This window comes from Fundulus heteroclitus, chromosome 15, assembly GCF_011125445.2.
Source record: "Fundulus heteroclitus isolate FHET01 chromosome 15, MU-UCD_Fhet_4.1, whole genome shotgun sequence".
Taxonomy (NCBI): domain Eukaryota; kingdom Metazoa; phylum Chordata; class Actinopteri; order Cyprinodontiformes; family Fundulidae; genus Fundulus; species Fundulus heteroclitus.
Window position 1 is genome coordinate 14781784 of NC_046375.1, and position 27917 is coordinate 14809700.

A 27917-nucleotide genomic window follows, 5' to 3' on the forward strand; every position below is an offset into this window, starting at 1 on the left:
TGTGTATGTGACCGCATTTATTTGGAAACAATTCATAGAGACATTTCAGTTTAACTTTTAAAAAGGCCCATCACGTCAACGCATCAGATGTCATGTATCGCACAGGTCATCTTTGTCCTTTCAGCTTTTGAAATAAAAACAGACAAATTGGGAGATACAGAGAATGTGAAGTTTTGCTTAAATAAACAGTAATGCAAGTACATATAAAGGGGAGACAAAAATGTAAAAAAAAAATTGTATTTTTCTTAATGACCGTACACCTCCTGAATCATTATGCAAGATGCGGTTTGAGTTAATTTCATTTACACTTTCATTCAGTAAAACATGTTTATGTATTAGAGATTTCATTTGATCACAAATGTATGTATAAATGTGAGGCTCCAGGTTAACAGCACAAGTAGAAAGTTTTTGGGAAGTTGGAGAAATTTAACCAAAGCCTGAACACCCTACTCTTGGTTTTGTCTTTTCTTCTTCTTCTTCTTCTTCTTGGATTTTTTAGCAACCAGTTCCTCCTCACACTCCTTCACTTCACTGTTCTCCTCCTCATCCTGGATGACTATGTACTCTTCAGTTTGTTCAAGCTCAATTATTTGCTCCTTTTCTGTGCGTTTAAGCTTCTTCTTCTTGGCGGGACGAGGTTCTTCGCAGTTCATCTCCAGAACACTGGAGGAGCTAGAGTTCTCATTCTCATCAGTGACTTCTGGGGTTTTCCTCTTCTTTTTCTTCCTTGAACACACTTTCTCCTGGTTTTCTTTTTCTTCCAATACAATGGGGCCAAAGCACTTCTCTTCTACAACCTCCAAATCCTCTACAACTTTTTTGTTCTTCTTTTTCTTCTTTTTTCTGGGCTCTTCAGTATCATTGCTGCTGCTGTGGACTGGACCGACCTCCTCGGCTGGGCTCGATGTTTCAGTAGCCTCCGCTTTGACAGAAGCTGCTGAACCCCCAGCGCTCCGGGACCTCTTCAGCTGCGCCATGCGCTGCGCAAAATACTCCTGCATGCTTAGGGAACTTGTGACCGTCTTGGTTATTGTCTCAGTCTTCGATTCAGCAGAAGCACGAGTCCCACTTTCCGCCGATTCAACTGGAGATTCACTCCTGCTGCTCTCCTACACAACAAGAGACGAATAAGGACAGAGTTATTTAGGGATTCTGCACATCCAGAGATGGCACACCGTTGTAAACAAAGGAGCTTAAGTGATTGTCAATCATCAAACAAAGATTACCCCAACAAACTAAAGTGAGTGACAAACCCAAAGGAGGATGTTGAAGCAACAATAGGTGTTAGAACCTTAAAATAAGCAGTCAACAAAAGAGTGGCTTTTCTTTTAGTTCCCCACCTCCAGCTGGGCTGGTTTGCACAGTCAGCACCAAGCTGTCATCCCTCTGTAACAGCTCCACGTTTAGTGGTGAGGAGCTGTTACAGAGAGACAAGGTGTAATTGAGACGTGACTTTGGAATCAAAATGAAACCACACCTACTGTTTGGGTTGGCTTTCTACCAGAGCAGGAAAAGAGCAGAAAACCAGGGCTGCCAATCAACCTAATCCAACACGTTAGTAACTTTCTGAGGAAGGTAAATCTGTCACGCTTCAAGAACGTTTGCAGAATTTCAAAGTCGAGTTAATTCCTCCGTAAGGTCCGTAAATTACTAGTTTGTCCTTTTCTAAAATATTTAGTGGATTTTTCAAGGCATCATTTTTGTGAGAAGCATATTTTATTTTGGTTATTTTGTATCTGACTGTGCAAGCAACAGCATGATTTGGTGGGAGTGGTGACTTAGTGGTTAGAGAGCTGGGCTGCAAAGGGCGCAGGTTCGAAACTCAGTCTTTCACTCTGGTTCCCTGAGCAAGACCCTTGGCCACAGATTGCTCCTTGTGCGCCATTCACTTAGCCTCGTGAGACCATCCTGATCTCGCGAGGTTTCAAGGTTTCACTCGCAGATCAGTCTGGATACTCTCCGTTAAAGAAAATTTGGAGCCGTTCACCAAACGAACGTCCAATCAGCGTTGGCTTTGAGGCAGGTTGCGGTGTGACGCAACGGGAAGCGCGTCAGTTCAGTCTAAAGAACATGGCGGCTTCAGCCGATGAAACTAGCGTTAGCGCGGCTATCGAGCAAGTTTTATCGGAATTACAGAGTATTTCTCTGCTGAGCTAACGAGCCTTTACTTGCAGCAGCAAGAGTAGCTTGGCTTGTGGTTGTGTTTTCGTCGTCGCTCGTAACAGAGCGACGACGAATCTGATTGGTTTATTTGGCCCGTCTATCACCAACATAGGCCAATCAGCTAACCAGTATTTTCGCCCCTTCCCAAAATTACTTCAACGGAAGGTTTCCAGATGGATATGCGGAGCAAATCTATCTGGCGGAGTCAGGTAACCATTCACTGCTCCTTAAGGGACATCCTATAGGGAACCCTGTTATACTTAAACATTTTACTAAGAAGAAGCCTTTGAAGTTTCTAATAATACAATTCAGTAAGATGTTGAAAATGTCAAAAAAAATTCAACTGCCAAAGAGATCATCAGCAAGTGGAGTACAGAAACATTTGATTTTCTTTCTTCAATTGCACCAAAAATTTAAATCTCCCGTAATTTTCAGCCTTTAAAAGGGTCTGTGATGGCCTATGCTAAGTGAGCTGACTGAAATGCAATAATGTAATGTAGGGATGGGCATTTATTGTATCATCTACTGTGAAAAATCTTATTGTGATAAATTATTGTGACAACATAGTTCCATTATTGATGTCTGCAAACAAGAAAAACTGACAGTATTGTTAATAATAAAACTGACAGTATTGTTAATAATGCTGCATTTACTATTTTCTCCCCCATACAGGGCGTACAGGGCTTTCTCCCTTTTCAGCTGTGTCTTTCCCTCTAACTGGTTATTATTAAAAGCATCAATAAATCTCAATTAATTTAAAAATATGATTAAATGAAGTTGCAACACATTTAAGTGCTACACTTTGTGCGTTATAGGAAGCAGCTTATATTTAAGTGGGTATGTAGCAGTAGTGGTGTTTGGGGGCTGTGACCGCCTTAACACGCCGTCACAGTCATCTATAATAAAGACTGCAAACAAGTTGTAAATATCGTTTTATCACTGTTATCTCAATAAATAAATAAAGTTGTGATAAGCTTCTGAATGCATATCACCTATCTCCTAATGTAATGTCAGAGGCAATGCAATTTCTTACTTTTTCCTCTACCAAGGAACCTGCAGGTCTTTCTTCTTTCGAGGACAGTTTTTATGAGATATACTGAGGACCAGGTGAAAACACTGGGCTGACTCTGGAAGCAGCTCCCACTGGATCTACCCTCCACCACTGATTCAGGCTGGCTTTTAATAGCAAGTACTAGTCAGATTCTGATCCTGATCTTTTATCTTTATTGTCCATTCTTTGTTTATTGTCCGTATTGTTTAGCTCTGTGCAGTTTTTAGTTATGAAGCACTTTGGTTCACCTGCTAAACAAAATTTTACATGACTAAGTTTGGATGTTTTATAATCCTTCTAAAGCGATTTTACATTCAGGCTTAGGGGACGGAGAGTCGATCAAAATCCAGTGATCTTCTGTTCTATAGTCCAGGACAAAACTGAGTCAGATTTTAAAAAAATCATCGCTCCAGCCTTTGGGTTTGGCATTAAACGGGGCCCATTTCACAACAGTTAGGCACGACGAGGTCCAGATCGTACCTCCGCAGCATGTACAATTTGTCACCTCACCACCCCTACGAGCCATTTGTCTTCATTTTCCTAATGGCATACTCAATGCATAATGATTTGTCGAGAAGAATACAGAAGCTCCTCTGGAGATTTGCGTTAAACAATGCTGCTGCTTGCTGTGTTGTCGAAGATGGTGAAGTGGATGGCATTTTTCACACCGTACAGATTAGAGATAAACTGAAAACAAAGCTGTATAGAGGCGTGCCATTGTTTAGCATTTAAGCCTTTATGTTCAAATTACACCGATGGAGATGGACACTTTGAAAGTAAAGCTATGCAAATCTAAGTTTAAAGGCAGAGTTGGATACTTGGGTATTAAGTTCCTTCAACAAATGTTACTGTAATAAAAAAAAACTAATATTGATGTCTGTGGTGAGAATGACTCCAAAATAAATTCAAAAGTGAGCCAGTAAACTAACAATCAAAACCAACAGTTCAGTGAATAAAATTATGAAAACAGGACAAAAAAGTGGATTCCAATGAAGGTGAATCAAAACACTATGGCTAAAGAAAGTTTTCCACCACCCAGGACCTTGTCCAGGTATAACCACAACTTCTAACAAGGGCAATATAAAGCCCTTCAGTTGAGGCGCCATTAAACAAAAACTTTCCAGCTTCCCACTAAAAATCTATACTCCCCGTTACTGCACAATGGCGTCCTCTCTGCTTGGGAGAGTGAAGATGAGGCTTAGAGCTGACAGCGCCAAACAGCATGTAACTGGGATTTGGGAAGATGGCTGGGGGCCACTTTAGAGCTGCCTGTGAAATTACTCTCAGGAGAGGGACAGGCTGAATGAGCAAGGGGAAGAAAGAGAGGAGAGTGACTGAGAGAAACATCATCATCAGGGGAAGGTGGCTTGAGCTTGGTACGTGGTTCTTCCTTCACAGCCTGGGGATTCCATTAGACTCTGATACGACAGCAGGTAGAAGTGCTGTGCTGTGCACAGGCTGGACACACACATACAGAGTGGATGTAAACGTACTGATCCAGTCAGCAACACTGGCAGCCCTGGAGAGCTGTTTTTTGGCACCAACTATTGGGGGCGATAGGCTAATAGGAAACTACTTGCCACTAACGTTACAGGGCTTTCTCCCTTTTCAGCTGTGTTTTTCCCTCTAACTGGTTATTAGTCATGTATTTCTTTGCTATGTTGCACAGAACAAGAAAGCACGAGGCTTTACTGGACTCATTCATATTTTGAGTTAATATTCCTAACAAAAACTCAGGTAATTGGTGTTTGATGGCAACAATGCATAAATCTTAAACCAGTGGGAAGAGTGTTAATTTCACTTAAATGGTGCCACATTTGTAAGAAAGACGCATTTGTGGGTGGGGGTTGCGCCCATGAAAAACATGTCTACCAAACAGCTCACTGACTCTTGTTTGGTGTCGCTGAACGCATTAGATGGATGAGGTTTGAAGACAAGAACTTATAGGTGATTTCAGAACTTATTTGTTAAAAAAAACAAGTGCCTCAGAGGTGCATGGAAGAACCAGGCACCACCAGAACAGCTCATCATCATCCTTACGCTGGTCACTAGCTTGGTCACACATTGGGTTGGGATGGGGTGAAATTCTTCAGTTCGCATTTGCCCAAAACCAGAGTCAGCAACAACGTTTTCTTGTTGCTGACTCCGGCATGAAGAACACACCCAAGCTGATCCCACAAGTATTCAATGAGTTTGAAGTCAGCACTGCACGCAGGCCCCTCCATGCTTTCAAATGCCAAACTCTTGAGGTAGTCTCTGATGAACCTCTTCCTGTGGGGGTGAACGTTGATATCCTGGAGGACATCGTTTGGTCCCAAAAAGAGGAGCTACAGGATTGCCACTGGCTGCAGAATCTCATCTAGGTATCTCTCTACATAGAAGTTACATCCAGTGATAAGCCTAATTTTCCCGTGCTGGATTTGCTGCCCTATGGCATTATAACGTCTCCAAACAAAAAGCTTTTTGGCTTTGGCAGAGAGCATTTGTTAAGTTTTTCGTGTACCATAAGACAATCTCCATACTCAACTCTGCTGTTACACTAACAAATGAGTTTTTCCTTACAACTGTGACACCATTTCAGCAGAAATAAACAGGCAGGACTCGCACGTACGTAGTGGCTGTTGATCATTTTCCTTCTCGTATTTATGAGCTACTACTTCTAGACGTGACGCCACTTGTCGTTCAATCTTGGGGAGGTCGTCAGCAACAGACCAATCAGCAATCACAATTTGCCCCAAAGTGAAATGCCCTTTACCTGCAGGAGCGGCAGGCTCTTTACCTCCAACAACAGAGTCAGGATTTTGCATTGCTAATGCATTGTGGTAAGAAGGATTTTGTTTAGAAAATGTGTTAAACGTCACTGGGGAAAGTACAATTCAGACACGAGTTATTCCAAACATTTAGAGTGTGGAATACAGTTTGTTCCTTTCCAAAAACTACTCTAGAAAAACGTAAAAAATGGATAAAGGCAAGGGGTTGACCTCATGAGCAGCTGAACACAACAGTGACCGATGGGGAACCACCACGTTTGTCTGGATGAAGGTAACTGCAAACAAATGTTGAATTTTTGTTTGCATGAATCTTTCTCAAGTATGATCAGTTAACAGGACTCTGATTTTGCACAAAGCTTTAAATAGTTAATGTTAACTTTGCACTCCTAAAACAGAATTTCACTGTAAGTTCTTGTCAGAACTAGCTTGATGGCAATGAAAACATCTTCAGTAACTCTTTGAAGTTACTAATATATATTTTAAGTTAATGTCAATTTGTCCATGATTACCTTGAATTAACTTCACTGATTTGTTGTATGGCTTGTTTGATTGTTTTGCCTTTTTCTAGATAAGTCAAAAATGCCTCAGCAAAAGCATTGGGTAACGCTGTGAGTGTCACTATTGCTGCCATTACAACTTGTTTGTCTGTCTGAGGTACACCTCAATGTGGGCAGTGATCATGCAGTATCCCTCACATTAATTGCTACCCGAGTATTACGATTTCTAGTAGGGAAATATAACTGGATCAACCCTACTGAGCTATAAGCATTTATTTAAATTTGCCCAAATAGGAGACTTGCTACTACATTGACAGATGTGCACAAGCAGCAACATTTTATCGACTGTTTACAGGAACTCCACTGATTTCCTCGAGCATGCAGTTTATTATTTAACCTTTTTTAAAGAGGAAACTGAATAAAATGGTTTCTTCATGTTTTCGGTGAAACAATGTAGACATGAAATAATCTTTTTTTTCTTTAAATCTTTATGCAAATAATCGTCTGAGGAATATTGTGCAGTTAGAACATTGCTTGCAGATTTTGTTGAACTGTCAGGGTGACAAAGAAAATGCATATAAGAGTAAAAACGCTTATTGTCATGGTCACTTATATCATGACATTGCATGTCACATGGAAGAGTGTCCACATCCTGAAGATAGTAAATGCATTCAGGATGTGGATAATAAAATACTATGAGCATTAAAATGTTTACAGAAAGAAAGCAACTCAATGAAACTAACAGATATTTACCAAACAAATATTCATCTAGTTTTTCTTTTGTCACAAAGCAACAATTCTTTTCTTGAGGTTTCTGGCAGCAAATAATTAAATAAAAAATTATCAACAGATAGATGTGGATTGGTATTTAATTTAATACTTTAATATTAATTGGTGTACATTTTAAGCATGCAAGCTCATTGGACTTTATTTCCACGCAAAAAAACAGCTTGTGAATGCATTATGAAAATAAATGTTTTCTTCACAAGCCAGAGTGTTTCGTATAAACTGACAACTTTTCAGAAAAACTTTACACCTACGTCTTAAGTTTGCAAAATTAATGTAGGTAGAATGGCAAAAAAGGCAAGAGTTGAGCAGCAGAGGGTTGGAGAACACACCTCTTATCAAGCCGTATGTACTTCTCCTCCCACATCATCTCCTCCTCTCCACCCAGACGCAGAACCCCAGGAAAAGGATGCGCTCAATGCACTGTGTGCAGCACTGAGATAAGGCTCCTTCAGCAGAGAAGCGGTCTGGCTGGCTATCGGGCCCTTCCTGATCCACTCACTCCCCTGGCGGGGGATAGGGTTGGGCAGGGAACACAGGGAGGGGTCCACAGAGGGTCCCGAAGAAAAGGAGAGGTTGGGAAGACATTCAACAGGACGCCTCCTTCAAGACACTCCAGTTCGATCTCTTCCCTGCTAATGTAACCAACGCAAAGCCAATGGCAAAACATGTGCCAAGGTGCCAAGATAACAGGGCCAATATATTCAGAGGGGGAGTTAATCAAGCCAGGAAAATGAAGGAAAAGGTTCACTTGAGTACATCGCAAACTTTCATTCCAGTGTGATCCAGCAACAAAAAATTCCTAGAATATTGTCAGATTTATTTGTAATAATATTTTTTTTTTAGAGAACGTAATCCCTCTATAAACGGATCATGATCTAAAGAGTGCAAAAAATCAAAGCCAACAATTTTAAAGATGTTCTCATTAAATGTTCGTACAACTGGACTCACATTTGCTAACTTGATCTAAATGTTATGATGGTAGAAGACAATAAAATTAAACAATGATGCAGAATACCACCAGAGATCTTTTAGATACGAAGATGTGCAAGAATACCTCGAAAAGGGCAGCTTTATAAGATGCGCTAACATTTTCTAAAAACTTTACACTGAAACTTAACTAAATCTGTAGCAAAATAGAACAATGTTGCTACGGCGCATAAATAAGTTACAAAACGTCACTTACCGCACCAACACATTCACCAAATACTAAAATGACGGTTCTTCGTTAGTTTTACGAAACCTAAGTCGTTTTACAAAGAGTTTCACGAAAGTCAGGTTGCAAAGTTTCTTTATTAAAAATCTTTTTAAGATGAGAACTACTGTCTGCGTTTGTTTTGCACATAGGATGGTCCTTTTCCAGTCCAACAAACTGAACTCTTATGATTCAAAATCTTTTTTTGAGAAGTTGAAGAAAAATCTAAACATAAATCACAGGCAACACAGACTTCAGTGGCATAAGAGGTGGAGCAAACACCTCCGGCCCTAACAACAGGCCGACAACGTCTGATTGGTGGCCATTGCTCCAAGATGCTGGTGGCGTCCTCCAATACTTTCACATGTATTTGAGAAAGAAGCGTCAAATTTTTAATAAAACTGTCCAAGGCTGAAGCCCAGCAGCCTGTACCGTCTTAGTCCACATCAACAAGATGCATCCATTGAAAGAAACTGAATGACATAACTTAAAAGACGCAGCATACTGCACTCATCTTTTTTGCCAACCCTCAGTCCTTATCTTGATTCTTAACGTCTGCACAAGCCAAAGCCAAATACTTTTAGCAGGTCAGAATACCGTAGTCAATTAGAATGTATATGTCACGCAGTATAGTTAGCGCCAGTCTAATTCAACACCAAGCTTTTTGTAACATGTAGAGGGAGTTTATAAAGAAATTGTATCAAACACAGGACTCAAGGGCAGGTTTACTGGTATTAAAGTTCCTTCAAATTGAAACAAGTGAATTTAGCAAAGAACCATTTCAACAACTCGCCTTTTAAATTTAGCTAATTAAGAGTTTGATTGTGGTGAACATGGCCTTTTATCTTCTGAAAAACTGCCTCCTTGCAACGCACGCTATTTTTTTTCAATAATTTCTCACCAATATTGGCTGGGAGGGTAATTGCATGAGAGTCGTCCTCATTGTCCTGCCACAATAATAAATTTGGCGATACTCGAGGTCTATGGATCAGGGCCTGATTAGCCAGCTGTCTCTCCCTGATGAGCGCATGAGTCCGGCAGCCCATCGTTCATCGGCATGATGTAGGTGGACAGAAAAACAGGTGGAAGCCTTGATTCAAACTATGATTGGATGACTCAGTTAAACATAAAGACACTTTTAATTTAATTTTACTCCTTTAAACTAATCCGAGTGTTTTTCTAGCAACTTTTAAAAAAGGAAACAAATGAAGCCTATAGGCCCCATTAGATACCACTCATCATAAACTTTGCTAAAAGCAGACATTGTGTGGAGTTTAAACACAAATATGGGTTGAAAAATTGCATTTTGTCTCCAGTGCGGGAACGTTAATCATAAACAACAAATGAAGACAACATTATGCATGCGGCTAGTTCAACAGAGCAAACACTTGCCGACAATAGGCCCTCATGAACACCGGGGTTCCTCGCTCCGTCCCCAGGGAGGGAGGAGGCTGCGATTATTTCTCTCAGCCGTGATTCATTAGATTTAAGAGTCGGCGATGAAACGGTGGTCTGTGACTGTAAACAGCTGAGAGGGTCTGAAATGTCTGGGTGGTTAGCTTCACCATGCGGTAATTATCCAGCTCTCATAACCTAGCTTAGGCCTGTAACTAAAAGACAAGACACCTTTTTTCTTTTCTTTTTGATCCAGCACTAATCTCCAAGTGTCAGCGAGCTGGCACTGCCAGCAGGGAGCAGTCCACAGAACAGCCAGGGAGGTAAATGGCAACTGTGTGCTGCATTTATTTACAGGGGGGGAGGGGTTGGACAGGGGGGATTGTTCTTGGCGGGCCCTGGTATTTTCAGCGGTAAAAGTAAAAGGGTCTGTCAACAAACGTGATAAAGACTGGGAGTTCTTTTGGTCGCGGCAATTAGATGTTATCTGAGAACGAGCGGCCTGCAATGAGAGCATCACCCTGCATGAGCGCATTCGAATAGCAGCCACCACGCTGCAGCGATGCACGTTTACACTGTCGGGTCTTTCAACAGATCGGCATTGTTGGTTGAGAAAACATTGATTTAAAAAGGGATAAAATTAGCTTTCCTTCTTTTTTCTATATCAAGAAATACGTTTAACTCAATAAAATGAAACAAGTTATCACATTTTTGCTGAATAGAGTTGAGTAACTGTAGATCCAATACATAAAAAGGGTCTTGCAATTTTGCCGTATTACAATAATACAACCTCCATAATTATAAAGGCTGATTGTTTTCTATTATGTTGATCTGAAAAACGTTTTGTGTTTATTGTCAGCAACAAGAACGCGATGTGGGACAATCTTCCCTTAAAAACATTGCCTGCATTCACACAATAAAACAAAAGTTTTATTTATTAATTTATTTATTTTTTACCAGGAAATTAAAATGAGCAAAAAAATAAATAAAAAAATTAACCTAATATTTTCTATTTTAAGAAAATTCCAATGTCAATAAAATTAACTTAAAATGTGTCTATAAACACCTGTACCAATTTGTATCATTGTTGCATTTTTAATGTGGACCAAACAAACTTATTATGGGTGCTGTAAAAAAAACTGTGTGTCATCCTTAGGACAACACTGGTTTAGGGTACCCTCTTGAATTTCAAAGTGGCCTCTTCTGAATATTTTCCTTTATTATGAGATACAGATAACTTGGACAGCATTAGGCATTTTAAAGCTGATCCTTTTGCCAACACCATTTTTCAGACCATGTGCCTCACTTACCTATCCTGGATTTTTGGGTATCAATGTCGTCTGTTGTGTTAATTTACTCATTGTTCATTATTATTCTCGTTATCGTTATTACTCCTGGATTCAGTTTGGACTAAATGAAAGAGACTCTGATTTAATTTTCCCCACAAAAATAAATACTATATATTCCCAGGTCATAAGCCTGAAGACATAAATAGCTGTGTTTTCGATAATAATGCTGATTTAAAAGGTACGTTCCAGAAAATGACTTAGTTTCCAGGCGTTGTGACATTTATGATTATCAAAAACGACTCGCATCCTTTAATTGCCACCTATGTCCCATGTGACATGGCTGCAGAGAATTTATGCAGCAAAAAAATCTGATTTTGCGTCTGCGCTGTCAGCAAACTTTCACTGCTTAACTCCACCCATCGGCTCCCCGGCGCCTTCAGCGAGGCGTCTGCCAAATGCTCCACCCGTGTCGCCCCTGCTCCGTATTCCTAAACACGGTGGTATCGGGGGAGCCGGTGCCGACGGGCTATCCTTCATGTGCACGACGCGTGGGCAGCCAACGCTTGCAACAGGTGCCACCCGATGAGGCCTGATCCCCCCCGTTCTTTGTGCCTGAGCAGGAGTGGGAGTGGGAGAGGCCGCAGGGGTCACGCTGACCCGAGAGCAGTGCACAGCATACCCACCGTCTGACGGGAGGTTCAGACGTCAAAACAAGGCTGGTACCAATTTAAGCTGGACCATTTTTCTTCTCTGACACCAAGGGAGTACAGAAATAATAAATGGGTTAATGTTGGAGCACCTCTAATGTTTTGCTGAAGTCAAACAGAACAAGCAATGAACAGAAGACTTAAAATGCTGATGTGCCCTTAGTGCAAATAAATCAAATGCAGGAATCTTTTTTTTTTTTTTTTAAATGTGGAAATTAAAGATCTTCTTGAATTAGTTTCCAATTACAATGTTAAATTTCTAATTTTTACACTGCAGATAGTATGAATGAAAATCTTAGCTATGTTTTTTTTCCTGGGACTCCTTCTTGCAAAAAACAAAAGAATGAAATGCAGGTGAAAAAAATAAAACTGCAGCTTGTTTCCACCTTTCAACTGAGCTGGCGCCTATAAAAAATGACTAACTTTTGTTGATGTATGAATCGGCGGGGAGTCTATTTATCAGCGGGCCCTCTGCGGTCGCCCGCTTGGGTCCCTCAAGCCACAAGCCGCGTCGCTCCCCTTTGACTGATTAATTAGCCAATCAGAGGACATTTTTCACTGGGCGGCAGAATGGTTTATTTCAGCTAATGCCGGGCTTTCGAGCTGAGGCCCGTTGGAGCCTCGTCGGCTCTTTCGGACTGCCTGAGTGGCTGGGCAGAGGGGCGAGGGAGATAAATCAAGCTGTGCTGGCCCCTCCATGTGGCTCCCCTAACTAAACCCCCTGAGTGGGGCATGGAGAGCAGGGGTGGTGGAGAATAGGGGAAGGAGGAGAGCAGGACGGCCAGGGGCACTGCTCGCCCGCCGATAAGCGCGGGGAGCACGGGGGTGCCAATGTCCCTGCATTTAAAAAAGTGGCTGGGCCTTTTTGATATCTCGGCAGCGAGAGCCTGTCGTTTGTCATGCGGTGAGTAATTGTGTTGAGGGGAGCAAGAGGAGGCAGGGGATGGAGGAGGCTCGCATGTGTAGGATGGATGATGGATAACGGAAAGCCAAGTAGACGGACAGGTGCTACATCGCAACACACATTGGGCAGAATGTGTAAATAATGGTTGTAAGCTAAGGTTTTTAGGTGGCTAAACAATAAAAATGGAGCCGTGGGTAAAGTGGCTGACAATTTATCTTGCTAGGTTAGTCACTTTTCTATGGCAAAAAGCGTTGCACCCATAAAACCAGCTGCATGTCTGAAATTGATGTTTAAAATCTCCTATTTTGGTAACTGTTGCGTTTGTGCTAGTGCACAGTGCAAAAATATTGACACCGCTTTGGTTTTTTTACATGTTAGAAACGTGTAAAAAATGTTTGTCACAACCAAAATGTCCAATGTATGTCATTTTGAATCTAATGAGATAGATTAACAAATACCAAATTTTGAAGTGAAATATAAGGATGTTTTTTTTTTTTACAAAAAAAAAAAAAAAAAAAACTTGTTATATTTACATATTCAAGTCTTTTGGGGTAAATGTCAACTAGCTTTGACATTTAGAGGTTTTGCTGATTCTTCTTGGCAAAATATCTCATGCTCAGTAGAGACTGGATGCACAGCAATTTTCAGCTCTTCTTTCTTTCAACTCGTAACTTTGACTGGGTCATCATAAGTCATTAATATCTAAACCATTCAATAGCAACTCCGGATGGTTGGTTGGTGGCGTTGTCCTGGTGGACGGTGAACCTCCTCCACATGTTCTAGTGTTCTGCAGGTTTTCTTCCCTCGTCCTTTTTTTTTTTTTTTTTTAGCTCCACCCCTCTTTTCGTCACCTCTAATCAGCTTCCTTGTCACCGCTAAGGAAAAGCCTCCTGCCAGCACCACGTTTCTTGGCAGCAATGTGCAGTGTTAGTTTTCTACCACACACAGCATGTTGGTCTCATCTGACCAGAGACCCTTCGTTCAGATGTTTCCTGTGTCTCTCATGGCAAACTGCATCAGGGACCTCTTATGGCTTTGTTTCAACAATGGTTTTCCTTCTGTCAGTCTACCATAAAAGCTACCTTTGCTGATTGCCCAACTAATCGCTGTCCGGTCAAACTATTCTCCCACCTGTGTTGTGGCTCTCTGAACATGTTCCACAGTCATCGCGGGCCTCTTGGCTGCTTCTCTGACAAACGCTCTTCTTGCCAGCCCAGTCGGTTTAGACGTCTTGGTAGGTTTGGAGTTGTGCCATACTCTATTTCTGGATGACGGACTGAACAGTGCTCCAGAAATATGTTCAAAGCGTGGGGCATTGCCAACTCTGCTTTAAACTGCTCCACAACTTTATCCCAGACCTGTTTTGGTGTGTTCCTTGATCCTTGGTCTTCCTGATGATGTTTGCTCTCTAGCAAACTTTAAAGGTTTTCACAGAACATCTTCATGTACAGTATTAAACACAGGTAGTTTCAAACAAGACAAATTCTGCCAAAGCGTATTCGTTCCATTATGTGCAATTTAATTTTATCCCATACCGAAATCTCTCTTTCATAAAGCACATCAATCAATCGCTACTAGTTATAGCGTGCAACTCAATGCCAGGAAGTTTCCCTAATAATTTCAGACATCAGTTCAGGTTTGATGCGATGCCATGATGGTCAACAGTCAGTGGAGACATTTGAAAAAACAAATAAAAAAACTTTTCATGTGTTCTCACGTTATTTTTAACATGTCCAGTGCTGCCTTTGATGAACAGAGGCCAGTGGGACAGTTGGCTGCATGTGTGTGCGCGCTTGTCTGTTTCATGGAGCGTTGTGCACAGCGATAAGGGGTGAGCAGGAAACATCGCTGTGGAGGAAGGAAAACACCCGCTGTGGGGGGGGGGACTGGTGGAAGGGATGCTGGGGAGACAGTCGTGGGTGGTGGTTGAAGAGCTGGAAGATTCATAAGGGGGAAAGAGGGCAGGTCTGGAGAAATCCGTTAAGCTTCAGGTCTTCCCTTTATCAGAATGGACATAATATTGAAACACGCCACAAAGCCAAAACTCCCAGTCTATCAATATAACTGTTTTGAAGCAGTAAAATTATTCAACATAGACAGTGCATGCTATGTCAATGTCCATCCCAGCGTCACGGTCAGATTCGTAGGAGATCAGGCAAAACGCTTGGATCCTGATTGGTCAATCATAGCTCTTATTAACTCCCAGCAACCTCGGATGTTGCTGGGCTTTAACACAGGCCCTCGTGGGAAACTATTGTAATTGTTGCAGGTGCTTTCAATACGGTCAATGGCGTCTCCCTGGCTGAAAAATAAGAGCCCATAACCAGACGATTAGGGAGAAAATGATGGTGTGTATCGTTTGCATTTCCAATGTTAATCAGCTAGGGAGCGTCTGCTATTGTCATGTTATGGCAGAGCACCTGCAGGGGAATAGAGCAAGGCTTTTTGTGCACAATTTATGGATTTTCAAGATGCCAATTTCTTCAACCCAAGTGCTAGAGATAAACAAAGGAATCCAGAAAAAGGCTTTTTTTGTACTGCTGTCCAAAAGGTAGATATGTCACTGTCCTACAGGCTCTCTGTATAGGGTCGATTAAACTTGGGAAAGTAATACTGGTTTGAAACATGGAGATTGTTTCAAATAAAAGCAATTATTTTATGATATACATTTTTTCCCCACAATTTTTGTGCAACTATTATGGTACCATAAGACCCCGGTACTCCCAGTTTAACGTTACACTACTGTGAAAATCAAACTGACCCATACTTTCTACAATAGGTGTTTCTAAAAAGTTAATTTCAAAAATTGCTTTCAACCTCACATTATATGGATTAAATACACGGAGTAATTTACATCAAGTTTTTATTTCTGGTCATTGTGATGATTATGGCTTATTGCTAAAGAAAAACCCCCACTTAGTTTCTCAAATTAAAACATTACATCGTAATGATCAAGTAAAGAAATGTCATCAAGGGTAATAAACTATATATAGTGTATAGTACGTCCTCTCAATACCTTGTTGGAGCCACTTTTGCAATGAATTACTGCATGAATGCAGCGTTGCCACTGGTTTAATAACGGCCTTCAGCTCGTCTGTATTATTGGCTTAGCCGTCTCGTCTTCCTCTTGACAATACAAGGTCCTCCATGAGGTTTAGATCACATGAGTTTACGGGTCCAAAAAGCACAGTGATACCATTGACCGTGTGAGCAGGTGCCAAATCATGCTGGGAAATTAAATCAGGGTTTCAGCAGAGGGAAGCATGAAGTGCCGTAAGATTTCCTGCTCTTACTTTTGACTTGATAAAGCAACAGTCTAGTTAATTTAGTATTTAGCCCAGCTGAGATGGCTCAGATGTTCCCCTGGTTTAGTTGAGGCTTAACAAAAGGATCACGTCTTGAGCACATCTATGTGGTGGATCTTTCATACACTCAACTTTTAACTTTCACATGCTTGCATATAGGGTTATTGGTAGCACTGTTGCCTTGCTGAAAGAAGGTCCTGGGTTCAAATCCTGGACTCTTTTTGTATGGAGTTTGCATACTCTCCCTGTGCACGCATGGGTTCTCTTCTGGTACTCCGGTTTCCTCCCGAAGGCGAAAAACATGCTAGGTTAAATGGTTTCTCTGAATTGCACTTAGGGGTGGGTGTGTTTGTGTGGTTGTTTGTCCGATATGTCTCTGTGTTGCCCTGTGATGGACTGGCTGTTCCCTGCTTCTCGCCCAATAACTGCTAGAGGTAAGAATCAGACCCACAATCGCATAACATAATATCCTGATAGACAAAGGATGGACAGATGAATGTTTGCATATAGCAGTTTAAAAAAAAAGTTGTTTAGAAATTACCTTTCATATTGTGCCTGCTACCAGAGGGTGTGAGTGACTGTCTGCAGGACAGCTGTTAAGTCAGCAGTTTTCCCCATGATTGCGTAAGCTTTAACCTATAATTTCTGTATAAAAAAAAACAGTCCTATTGTTCCCATGTAATCAAATATTCAGAGAAAGTGAAATCTGGATTTTTTAGCTATTAAACCACAGCAATCAAAACTAAGAAACACTTAAAATGTGTGTAAACAAATCAAATCAACTGAGATGCATCTGCAAATGAGGCAAATAATGTGACTTTATTAAAGCAGACCTATTTCTAAAAACTTCTGCAGTTGAAACTTGCAGATATATATATATATATATATATATATATATATATATATATATATATATATATATATATATATCTGCAAGTTTCAAAAGGATGAGACTACTACTATAATGTCAAACGGCAAAGTGACATTTGGAGGGACCAACCACTGATGCCAAGAGCAAAAAGACAACTTTTTTGTGAGCACCATCACTTCAGATTTTTGCAAACCTCACCACAATCTGGATTTTTGCTTTAATAAACCCTCCTGGCAGACAGAGCCCCCTGATGTGACGGTGTGAGACAGAAGTAGAAGAAGGGGGGAGGTGTGAAGGAGGGGACGCAGAGGTAAGAGTGAAAATCTCTTAACTGGATTTAAGTGCTCTCGCCACCATCAGTGGCCCGTTGGCAGCGTTAAAGCTGTTCACTGCAACATGGCTAATCTGCAGCCAGAGGCGGCTCGGGAGCTGGGCCCTGCAGAACCCTGGGGGATCACACTGTACCAGAGTAACTGTTGAGGACATCAGAACCGATGGTCACCAGCAATTACTGAGACAGATAAGCTCAAGCCACCTGGCTAGAGGTATGCCGTTTGCTTCCCGAGTCCTGACTTTGATTAGGCTAAGAGAGATCAGGGGACAGCCTGCTCAGTTCAGATGACAACTTCTTTTTCAGTGCAAGACGAGTAATTAACTCGCTGGATCAGGTATATAATCTGAGAAGATTTGGAAAAAGGCTCACAGTTTCATTCCTTACCTGCTCTTGGTTTTTAGACGACTTGGTCCTCTTCCCAAAGATGCAGTTGAGGTCTGTTTCACTCCGGGAGGACAGGTCCTTGCCTAAATAAAATAAACACCAAAAAGGAAGATGAATGTTTAAAAGTTTATTGGACTCAACCCCGGCATTTATCATCAAATTAGAACGTGATTTGTCAAAACCACAGCAAGCGATTGAGAAAACACAAGACATTTTGTGCTTGTGTACGAGGTGGTTGTTTGGTAAAGAAAAAACCGAGCTGTGCGTGGTCCACCTCATGTTGCAGGGATAAAACAGCAAAGAAAAATAAACTGACGACAAGGTCCGCCATGTCTCCGGATTCCCGTTCTCAAGACTGGGCCTCAAAGGCTCCAGAAGCATGCAGCCGCCTGTCTCGAGCCTGGGTCCTGTTCAAACAGCTGCATCCTCTTCCTTTAGCGGGACTCTGATAACATTTGGTTATTTATTGCTTTTAAGACCCTATCTCCCCTGCTTTTGACTTTGAAAGTCACAGAGCAGGGCACGTTTAAGAGGTAAAAACCAAGAAAGCATGCTGAAAACTAAAACAAATGAGGTGGAGGGTATTTGGTGCTCGTCGCCTTCTGGGCTTGGGGTCAGATGTAAAAAAAATTGGCAGGACTTGATTTTCTCACCGTTTTGAAAAGGGAACACGTCTACATTTTCTTGCTTTTCAACTGAATGTGTTAAAGAAGCAAAAATAATCACATAACTAGTCAAGCAAGATTTACAATGCACGCAAAGCTGACAGATTAAGTTACGGAGCGAAAAGACTGAAAGTAAACATGCTCCCAACATTGACAGCGCTTGGGTTAGTCATGCTGTAACTTGCGTATAAGGAAATTTGCTAAATTATGTTGGTTTTTTTGTTGTTTTTTTTAAACAACGCCTCTTGGACATCAATCTTAAGCTGTCGCCAAGCCTGTTTGATGCTTTTAAATTGCGTCACACCTGTAGGGAGAATGCAGTCAGCAGAGTTGACTATGAGGTTAGCAGCCAATAAAAACTATCCAAATCCTCTCTGCCAGCAGCATATTCAGCAACCGATTGTAGTTTGGTGTTTCTTATTGGATTGGGTGAATAAAGTTTACCCAATACATCTCGTTTCTTTATTTACTAATTAATTTATTTAATAAATAGGGGTCTTAGTGGGGCCTCGGAGAAAAGCCAAGTACCTCCTCATCATGTAGAATTGGTCAGCAATGCTGCCGGATGACATCCTATTCCTCAAGATTTGAAGAAACCCGGCCAATGTGTTTCGACAGGGTTGAGGTCAGGAAAGCAGACAGGCCGTTTAATCATCTCCACTCCCACACTCTGGGGGTAGTTTCTAATAAACCTTGCTCTGTGGTGGCAAGCACTGAAATCTTGGAGGATAATGTTTGGTCCCCAGGAGTAGAGATGTGGGATGGCCACTGGCTGCAGAATCTCCTCGTGATATCAAGCCTGTTTTTTTTTTTTTCCAGTGACCCACATCACCACCCTGCCTCCGCCATTTGAAGAAAGGGATTTGGGACGCTTTTCACGCTGCCTAACCCACAAATGCATTTTTATAACAATGCGGCGCCGTTTGAATGGGAATAAACAAGCTTTCAAAAAGCTTTGGGTTTAATGCCAAGTACAGCTACTACAACAAAATGAATCAAATAAGCACATTTCAACGGTTTTGTGCAATGTTTAGCTGGTCAAGATTTCTGAAAACCTGTAAAAGAAAGAGGCTGTATTGCAATAACAAAAAGATGCTCCTCCAAAGACCAAAAGCTGTAACGAAGCCACCACAGAGAGGGGAGGGATGAAGAGCTGCAGTTAAATTCTGCATCAGCCACCCTGGCCGCCCTGACAAGTGATAGATGGAGGCAGCAATTAAAACTGGGTTACTGGTTTATGCTGTGGAGCCTGGACCTGAGCAGTGGAGATTTTGGTGCCTTTCGCCGCAAACAAAGGCCATCAATCCTCAGTGCTGGCAAACAGCGAACCAGCATAAGTGGGGTATCGATGGAAAAAAATAAGCAGGACAGTAAACAGGAGGCCTGCACTGAGAGGAAGAGGTACAGATTTAGACGGCTGGTGCTACTTAAGCTACAACCTTTAAACAAAATGTATAAACTAAACCAAGTCATGATGCAACATAAATTGATAAAATCAGCTGCTGAACTTTTTGACCTTTCATTCTCACAGTCAATCAAGAACGTATCAGAGTATTACCTGACCTTTCCAGCCGCTCACGTAACAAGCTTAACAACAGTAAATCTATTAGCCGGCCTTCACTTGGCAACAACCTCATTAAAAAGGGCAGTCGGCATTGAACAAGTCGGTGGAAACATGCAAAGAGGCGTGGTGGATTACACGTCGCCTCTGGCTCTTTGTTGGTCATTACAAATCGCTACTGGCAACAACAACGCATGTCCGTCTAAGCTTGAAGAGAAAATTAAAAGAAAAAATGTTTACTACGACTGAAACTGTGGGGGGAGCACAGATTTGCCCTTTCGATTACCTCAAAACAAACACCGCTGTGTTTGAAACGCACTCGGATTTAAAGTTTGCATTCTAAAAGTACACCAAATTCTCAAATTTCCAATCTAATCTTTGAGAGTTTTTGCTGCTGGGCAACAGTTGTGGCCTTTCTCAGCAGGGACGGGTTAAAGTAGTGTCGTATTGCTAATGACGGTTAGATTAATGCGACTGCTGCCAAATCTGTCGACGCTTTAAATGGCTGAATGGAAGAGTAAACATCCCTGCCTGCAATTCCTCCTAAACTCTTCCATCTTAGTTTCGTCACTAAAGAACAAAAGTACTAAACTAAAACCAGAAATTGAAAACATTTCAAAAAAGGCAAAAAACTTTCTCTGACATCTAGAAACACTGGCGATAATACCAGATTGAATTATTCATGCATAAATAGAAATTATTTTTCGATGGCACAGGTGGAAAACCAGGGATCAATTCCTCATTCCTGCACCAACAGGGAATAGAAAAACATGTCCCTCAATTTCTGTTGAAAAAAGTTATCTAAATGATATTGGGAGCTTTACCACAAATTAACTGAGACCACTATAATGAAGATAACAGCCACCAACAAGTTCTGCTTCAAACCTTTCACCAATAATATACAGAACCTTTCATTCATACTAAAAAAAAAAAAAAAAAAAAAAAGAAATCAGCTAAAAAGTTCATTCATATATTCATTTACGTTCCAGCTCCTTACAGGTTCTGTGACGTTTTTGGCCTGTTTAGTTAAGGGATAATTGCTGGTGTCAACGGTTTGAGAAAGTCACGTTTACACAATTTGCATTCGTTTAAAATGCTTTTAACAAGATGCCAGAGATAGGGTGGAGTGCCTGCAGTTTTTCTGGTTGTATGGGGCACAGAATGACAGCACTGCTCTTTCATCACTCGCTGCTAGTCAGGTAGCTGAAGAAAGACTCCTGGACTTCTCTTTGGCTTCCCAGAAAGCCAAACTGGGCTGTTTTGAAATATTTCCAGTCACAAAAACTGACTGGCAGTCTCGATGACGAAACTTTTGACCCCCAGGGGACGAGCTATGTGCACTATGTCTGTAAAGCAGCCGAATGCATGCTGGCTAACTTAAATAGCTCAGATCAGCTTGTCATTTTGGTGTTACTCAATACCATATTTTTCAGATCCTAAGGTGCACCCAATTATAAGATGCACCATAAATTAACATGTCTGTGTGTCTTTGTCCACATATAAGGCGCACCGGATTATACGGCACAATAAATATTCTTCCCAAGTGTGTAATATCACTCCGCCCCTTCACGTACACTGTTCTCTATCCGTCTCTGTCGGGAGGACAGAGTAGTTGGACTACACTGCCCTGTTTCTGATATAAGGCCAAAATAAACGTAAATTTTATATTAAATTAACTTACTAGGTTTATTTTATGTACTCCAGGCGTGGGCTGCCTAAAAGTTCCCACATACTCAGGCGTACTGTGCACATACTGTAAGCTTGGCGGACACAACGCTGACGCTCCGTGGACGTTTTACCCTTCATAGTCGAGCGTACTGTTGCCTACATTTCTTGTGGCAAATTCCTACAATTCCCACTTTCTGCCAGTGAGACGAAGCGGCGAAACGGATGGTAAAATGTGTGATTAGCTAGCTGAGCACCTAGAGCCATTTCTTTTTCAGCAGGCTCCCACCACACACCTGTCAGTGAGAACAGAGAGGGACTGTGATGCAGCGCGTCCTTGTGACCACCTGCTTGGAGCAGCTCAGTGTATCAAGCTCGCTGTCACATATAAAACAGCCACGAAGTCATAAAAATTTAGATCTGCACATACCTACGTACGCGCGAACCTCCGCGGAGTGAACTACGAGTATGTGGGGGGCCTTTACATAAATGCACTTGTAGTTTTGACATTAGTCAGGCAGCTAAGGGGTCCGATCAGATAGTGACACAGTGCACCGTAATGCTCCAAATATCCATGGAGCGGAGCGGCTTCGTTGCTTACCAAAGTTGTACTTACACATTTTAAACAGATTTTTGATCACATTGTACCACATAAAACAGGTCAGAAAGCACAATGGTAATTTTATATATATATATATATATATATATATATATATATTTATATATATATATAAGGTGCACCTTCAATTTGAGAAAATGTAAGGATTTTAATTGCGCCTTATAGTCCGAAAAAAACAGTACATTTAGCAATTGGTTATTCAAAATGTTTAGGTATATGTGCCAAATTCAAACTAAAAGTAAAATTCTAGTTCACATCGCAACAGCTAAAATTTGCTACTTTATTTCAGCAGCAGTTAGAATGATTATTTTCCCATTTTAAATAAAATTCACATGATCATTTAGATTATCATATCATTAGAATCTTACATCATTGCCTACTCTTCTAAAGGTGAATGGCATGTGGTTTTATAAAACTTTATGAAGTTGTTGATAATGTTCTTGTTGCCGTCACACTACATTCAGCCAGGGTTGGAAATTTTACCGGCCACTCAAATATTTTACCAGCCACTATTTATTTATGTGTATAACATTTGCCTTGGTTACAAACAGCCTTAGTACAATCTAAAAATCTAAATAGTACAATTCATTCTTAATTTTTTAAAGAACATGAATGTAAAGGAAATTAAGAATCTACCATAAATGTGTACTTATAACAGTATATAAACCTTAACAGTGGCGTACTGTAACTAGTTCATTTTAGGTAATTACCATCAATATCCCTAATCTGTATCTGATTCAGATTCTGGCACAGTTTTTATTTTGTTTAAATATTATTTTTATTTTGCCAATCCACCCTTTAGGTGTAAATTGTGTTCCCTGTGTACTGTGCTAAGGTGAAAACTGCATGACAGTAAGTCCATTTTGAGCTTTTGGAGAAGATTGCATATATGCAAAACACCCTATATGTTTTTTTTTCCAAACGTATTGATAATCTAATACTGCACTAATATAATGACTTTATAGCTACTTCCAAATAAAAAGCCTGCAGATGTGTGCATCCTTCAAAAGATAACATGAGGAGAAAAGTTTTTTAACATCCTCTCACACACATATGAACTTGAGTGACATACTTGTCTTTATCCATAAGGTCTAATATAACATCAGCCCACCCTTGGCGCTACAACAACTTTAATTCAACAGGGAAGGATTTCCATATGTTTAGGAATGTCTTTAAGGATATTTTTGACATTTCTTCCAGGAGTTCATTTGTGAGTTCAGACGATGTTTGACGAGAAGGCCGGGCTCCAATCAACCTAAAAGGTGTTCTAACATCTTAAGGTGGAGACTCTTTGCAAGCGGCATCCTCTACTCCTGCTCTTGCTAGTGGACTTACTGGACAGGTGGCATCCCATCACTGTAATGCTGGACTTTACAGAGCTTCTGAGAGCGACCCGTTTTTCACAAATGTTAGTAATAGTCTACATGCCTAAGTGCTAATTCTCATACAACAGAAGCCATAGGAGTGGTTGGAACACCTGAGTTCAATGATTGGACGGATAGGCAAACTATTTGGGCAATATAGTTTATAAAAACCAACCTAATATGGCATCCAAGCAGTCCTTTGTAATTATAAATACTAATATAGATGACTTGTGCAGCACTACATTACTGCCTTTACTGCTTTAGGGTGCCTTTTTTTTGCTGGAAATATTGATTAACCTTCCTCCAAAGTCTGTCTTTCCTAAATTCATTCACACAAAATTTCCACTGTGTGAACCCTCAGTGCTCATCAAGCAGTTTTCTACAACCCTTAAAAACTTTAAAACAGGCTTTAAAATATAAGCAGTTTCCTTAACTGACATTTTTATGTAGTTGAATAAAATCTTCTTAAGCCATCTGGTTAGTTAAAGTAAAACATGATTGAGCATTAGTATAATATAAACTGACAGGCCAAGTTTTTAAATTAGTTGGAATAACATTTTCCAATCATCCCAGTTGGCCATGAATGCATATATCCGATAATGAATAGTGAGGGGGATATGCAAAAGCTGAACAATGTGTGCAACACGCTGCATGAATGATAATTACAAATATTAGTTACAGCTGCCATGGACGCACCTGTAGTCAGCAAATACAAACATACTCACCCAGGGTAATGTTAGATTATAATGCAATTCTGCGAGTCTAAACAGCTTATGTGACTAAAACCTGGCAACGGGAATATACAAAAAATTATAGAATTGAAATGCTGGAAGAAATTCAACAAAAATGCATATTAAAAGATCTTTGCAGTCATAACTTCATGCTCAAGTGTGCATCAGGAGTAGATCTTTTTCTGGCTTGTTCCAAATTAGGAACAACAACGTGAGGGGGTTTGGAGGAGAGATTGAGGCTAGGGCCTATCAGGCCGGCTCATCTAATGGGTCAGAGGAGGTGCTGTTTCTGCATGTGTGGGGGACAGCAGATGCAGATACCAGATGCCCCAAACAGGAAACAGGAAGTTGCTTTTGAATGACGTAAAACATTAAAAAGGTTCTTCCAGGTGAAGCAAAAGTTGAGATATTTGTTTTGTCAAGTGTTCAGATCTGATGAGGTGGATCTGAACTCAGTGACACACAATTACAGATATAAAACCCTACTGAAGACTATTATTAATTAGTGCCTACATCAAATAAGTGAAAAGAAAACCCAACATTAGATTCCTCAGTTTTAGTACTGCATCAGTTTGCTATGATCATAACTGTATTCATTCAAAGTGCAAAGTGTATGTTGGACACCAAGTCGTTATTTACCATTCAAATCTCACTAAGCTATTATGTAATCATGAGACTATGCAGTAAAACATAACGGTTTTCCACTTAAGCCTCCAGTGGTCCTGAACATGCAACGCTCTATGAGCCTATCAGTGTACCGGCCTTGACCAGCAAATCTTTACTTCCTGACGTGTAAAGGGTAATGAAAGGAGTGGGAAGGCCTATAAATAACCTGCACTGGGTCAACTGACCCAGCAGATACCGACAGGACTCTGATCAGAGTCTGTGGTCTGAGACGACAGCACAAGTCTTCATAAGAGGTCATGTGTGCGCTGTAGGGGAGCGCTGGCAGAAGCAGCAGAAGCACTCCTCACTCCGTCTGAATCAGCTTCTAGGATGAAGAGCCTTGTTCTGAGTTTGTAGAAGGACCTAAACCTGAAGGAGCTTGATGTGCAGACGATGTTTTGCTGGTTGGTCGGCGTGAAAACTGTTTCAAGTTGGAAAATGCCGTCTGACAAAATAAATGTACTCACCTTTTGTGAATTTTGTGTAATGAACCCTCTTTTTGGAAGTCTTTGATTTCTCTTCCAGGCTGAAACCTTTCATCTCATCTGGAGGAACTTCTACAGATAAGATGTCAAAGGAAAAACTATGGTCACAACTACAGATTAATAAGCTTTAGTTTGTTATGTTTCACATCAAACCACTACAAAATGCATACGTCAACAATTTTAAAGTGCTTTTTCCATATCTGATCTATAGTGGTAATGTTATTTGAACCATGAAAAGAGAGGAAATAAATCTCTCTTCTATACAAAATGTTGAACTGTAGCACCCTCTGCTGTTTAAAAGGCAACCAAAACTACAATAGAAGACAGATATTTGCATACATTGCATAAACTGCCTAGTGTCCAACACTAAATTCTAAGGTCAAATAGGATTACCAAAGGGATTTTAATTTGTTGAAGGCCAGAAAAATGAGGGATGGTTCTATAAACTTTGTTCAAATTAAGATTACTGTGTCTTTTGTAAAAGCCCAGATGACAGATCAGCCCTGACCAAATCTTCCAGATGCCTGAAGGTGCCATGTGCCTCTGTTCAAACAACTATACCCAGATATGAACATGTTTGGATGGGAATGCAGTAGGGCTGTGCGATTTTGCCAAAAATCTAAATTGCAATTTATTTCTACCATATTTATTTTGATGTTTCTCTGCATTAACCACAAACAACAAAATTGTAGATAAAGATATTTGTAAACAAGGACTAGTTAAAACAAGAAATTTAACTGTTTTTATTCATCAGAATATTATTATTCAAGAGAATAACTTTCAATTGACTTGGACGTCAAGCCTTGTTGAGAATAAAGTGCAACCAACAAAAAAGTCTGTGTATTAAACATTTTGACCAGTAATCAATGCTATCCTGAATGTTTCTAGTGAAAATGTATTGATTATATAAACTCTAAAACAAATAATAAAATTAGACTATCTAACTGCTGCGACTCTCTTCCTTCCATGTGGAGGCAAACCCACTTTAAACATATTACCTACACCTAAAGGACGTGTCTTATCAATTAATTGTTATGTAGCCAAAAATTGCAGACATCTGAGATTTGGAAATTGTGTTTTTTAAAATTTAAACTATATTGCAAATGCAATTAATTGCACAACGGTAAAATGCAGGTATCAACTCCAGAAGAAAAGCAAAAGACCTTGTGAAGATGATGGCTGAAGTTGATAAAGACAGTTTCATTATCCACAGTCCTGTATTAACATAGGCAAGGATGAGGACATTACTCCAAAAGCAACATGGGCCAGATTAGTTTCCAAATGCATTCAAGGACAAAAACCTTGATTTTCTGGGACATGGCCTGTGGTCTGATAAAACTAATATTTGGCCACGATCACCATCATTATATTTTAAAAAGGAAAAAAGGGAGAAGCTTACAAGCCTGAGAAGACCATCACAGGTGTATAAGGGTGACAGCATTATGTTAGGGGAAGTTTTTTTTTCTGCAGAAGGCAGAAACAAAATAGATGAGATCATAAGAAAAGAACATTGCATGGAAATACTCAAGCAATATCTCAAGAGAAGGCATATTTTAAATCAGTGGAATGGGATATTGTTTTCTCATATATGCAGCTGCAAACAGCTCAGAAAAAGTGTTTACCATGCTTCCTGTACCTACCGTTGCTTGTGTTTTGACCATGGTGGTCGTTCAGATGAGCCAGAAGCTCATTAAAATCATCCTGGTGGGCAATCCAGTTATCCTACAAAAATCACAGATCAAATGACGGTCAATGCACAGATATATATATATATATATTGTAGCTCCACATTTCTTGAATTTATACAAATATAAAAAAATATTTTTTTGTCGTTTATGATTTCAATTAAGTCTTTAAATTAATTTGGCAGACGGGGCGAAGGCCCAGAATCAAACAAATGTTAGAGTTCAGAAACAAATGCTTAGTCAATGGGGTAAAAACAGTTAATTTAGATCCAAAGTTAATTTCTCTTCATAACAGCACTGACCTCATGACTGGCATTTACTCCGAGCCCATGGTTATTGTTCTTCAATTTCACTTTGATGTGGTCTGTGGATCCTTGTTCACTCCTGCCCAGCCCCTGAAAAGAACAAAAGACAGAGTAGCAACATGTGCTGGTGAGTTTATTTCTTAACAGTTCCACAGTAATTATAATTCAGGTTATGTGAATACAATCAAACTTCCTCACAAACATTAAACATTTCTACTGTTTGCTTATGTAGTCATTTCCAGTAAAATAGCCCATTCAAATCTGAGAAAAGTGCAAAGTCAATTGCTTTATATATTATGTGTGCTCTGACAACAATAGATTAAAAAGTATATAAAACAACAGATGAGAATTTCAACATTCATGTCCAGATTCCTATACAGAAAAAAGAGAAAGCCATACTCCCTCAACAAAATAAAATAGCTTGTCCCAACATTTTTTAAATCTAAACTTGTGTATACAAAAGTCCCATCAGATTCCAAATTATCACTGTTTATAAAGAAAAATAAAGGCAAAGTTGAA

The 27917-nt window shown here is 40.3% G+C and overlaps 1 protein-coding gene across 1 annotated transcript in view; it reads right to left on the bottom strand.

The window, feature by feature from the left end:
• Positions 1-27917, bottom strand: part of pinx1 (PIN2 (TERF1) interacting telomerase inhibitor 1) — a 30898-nt gene continuing 2981 nt past the window's right edge. Inside the window, exons 3-7 of the mRNA XM_012880711.3 lie at positions 27396-27488; positions 27049-27130; positions 25391-25480; positions 17653-17735; positions 1-1109 (exon numbers count right to left, since the gene is read on the bottom strand). Coding sequence (XP_012736165.2) covers positions 447-1109; positions 17653-17735; positions 25391-25480; positions 27049-27130; positions 27396-27488 — 1011 coding nt within the window. The 3' untranslated portion in view covers positions 1-446. The remainder of the gene's footprint in view (positions 1110-17652; positions 17736-25390; positions 25481-27048; positions 27131-27395; positions 27489-27917) is intronic.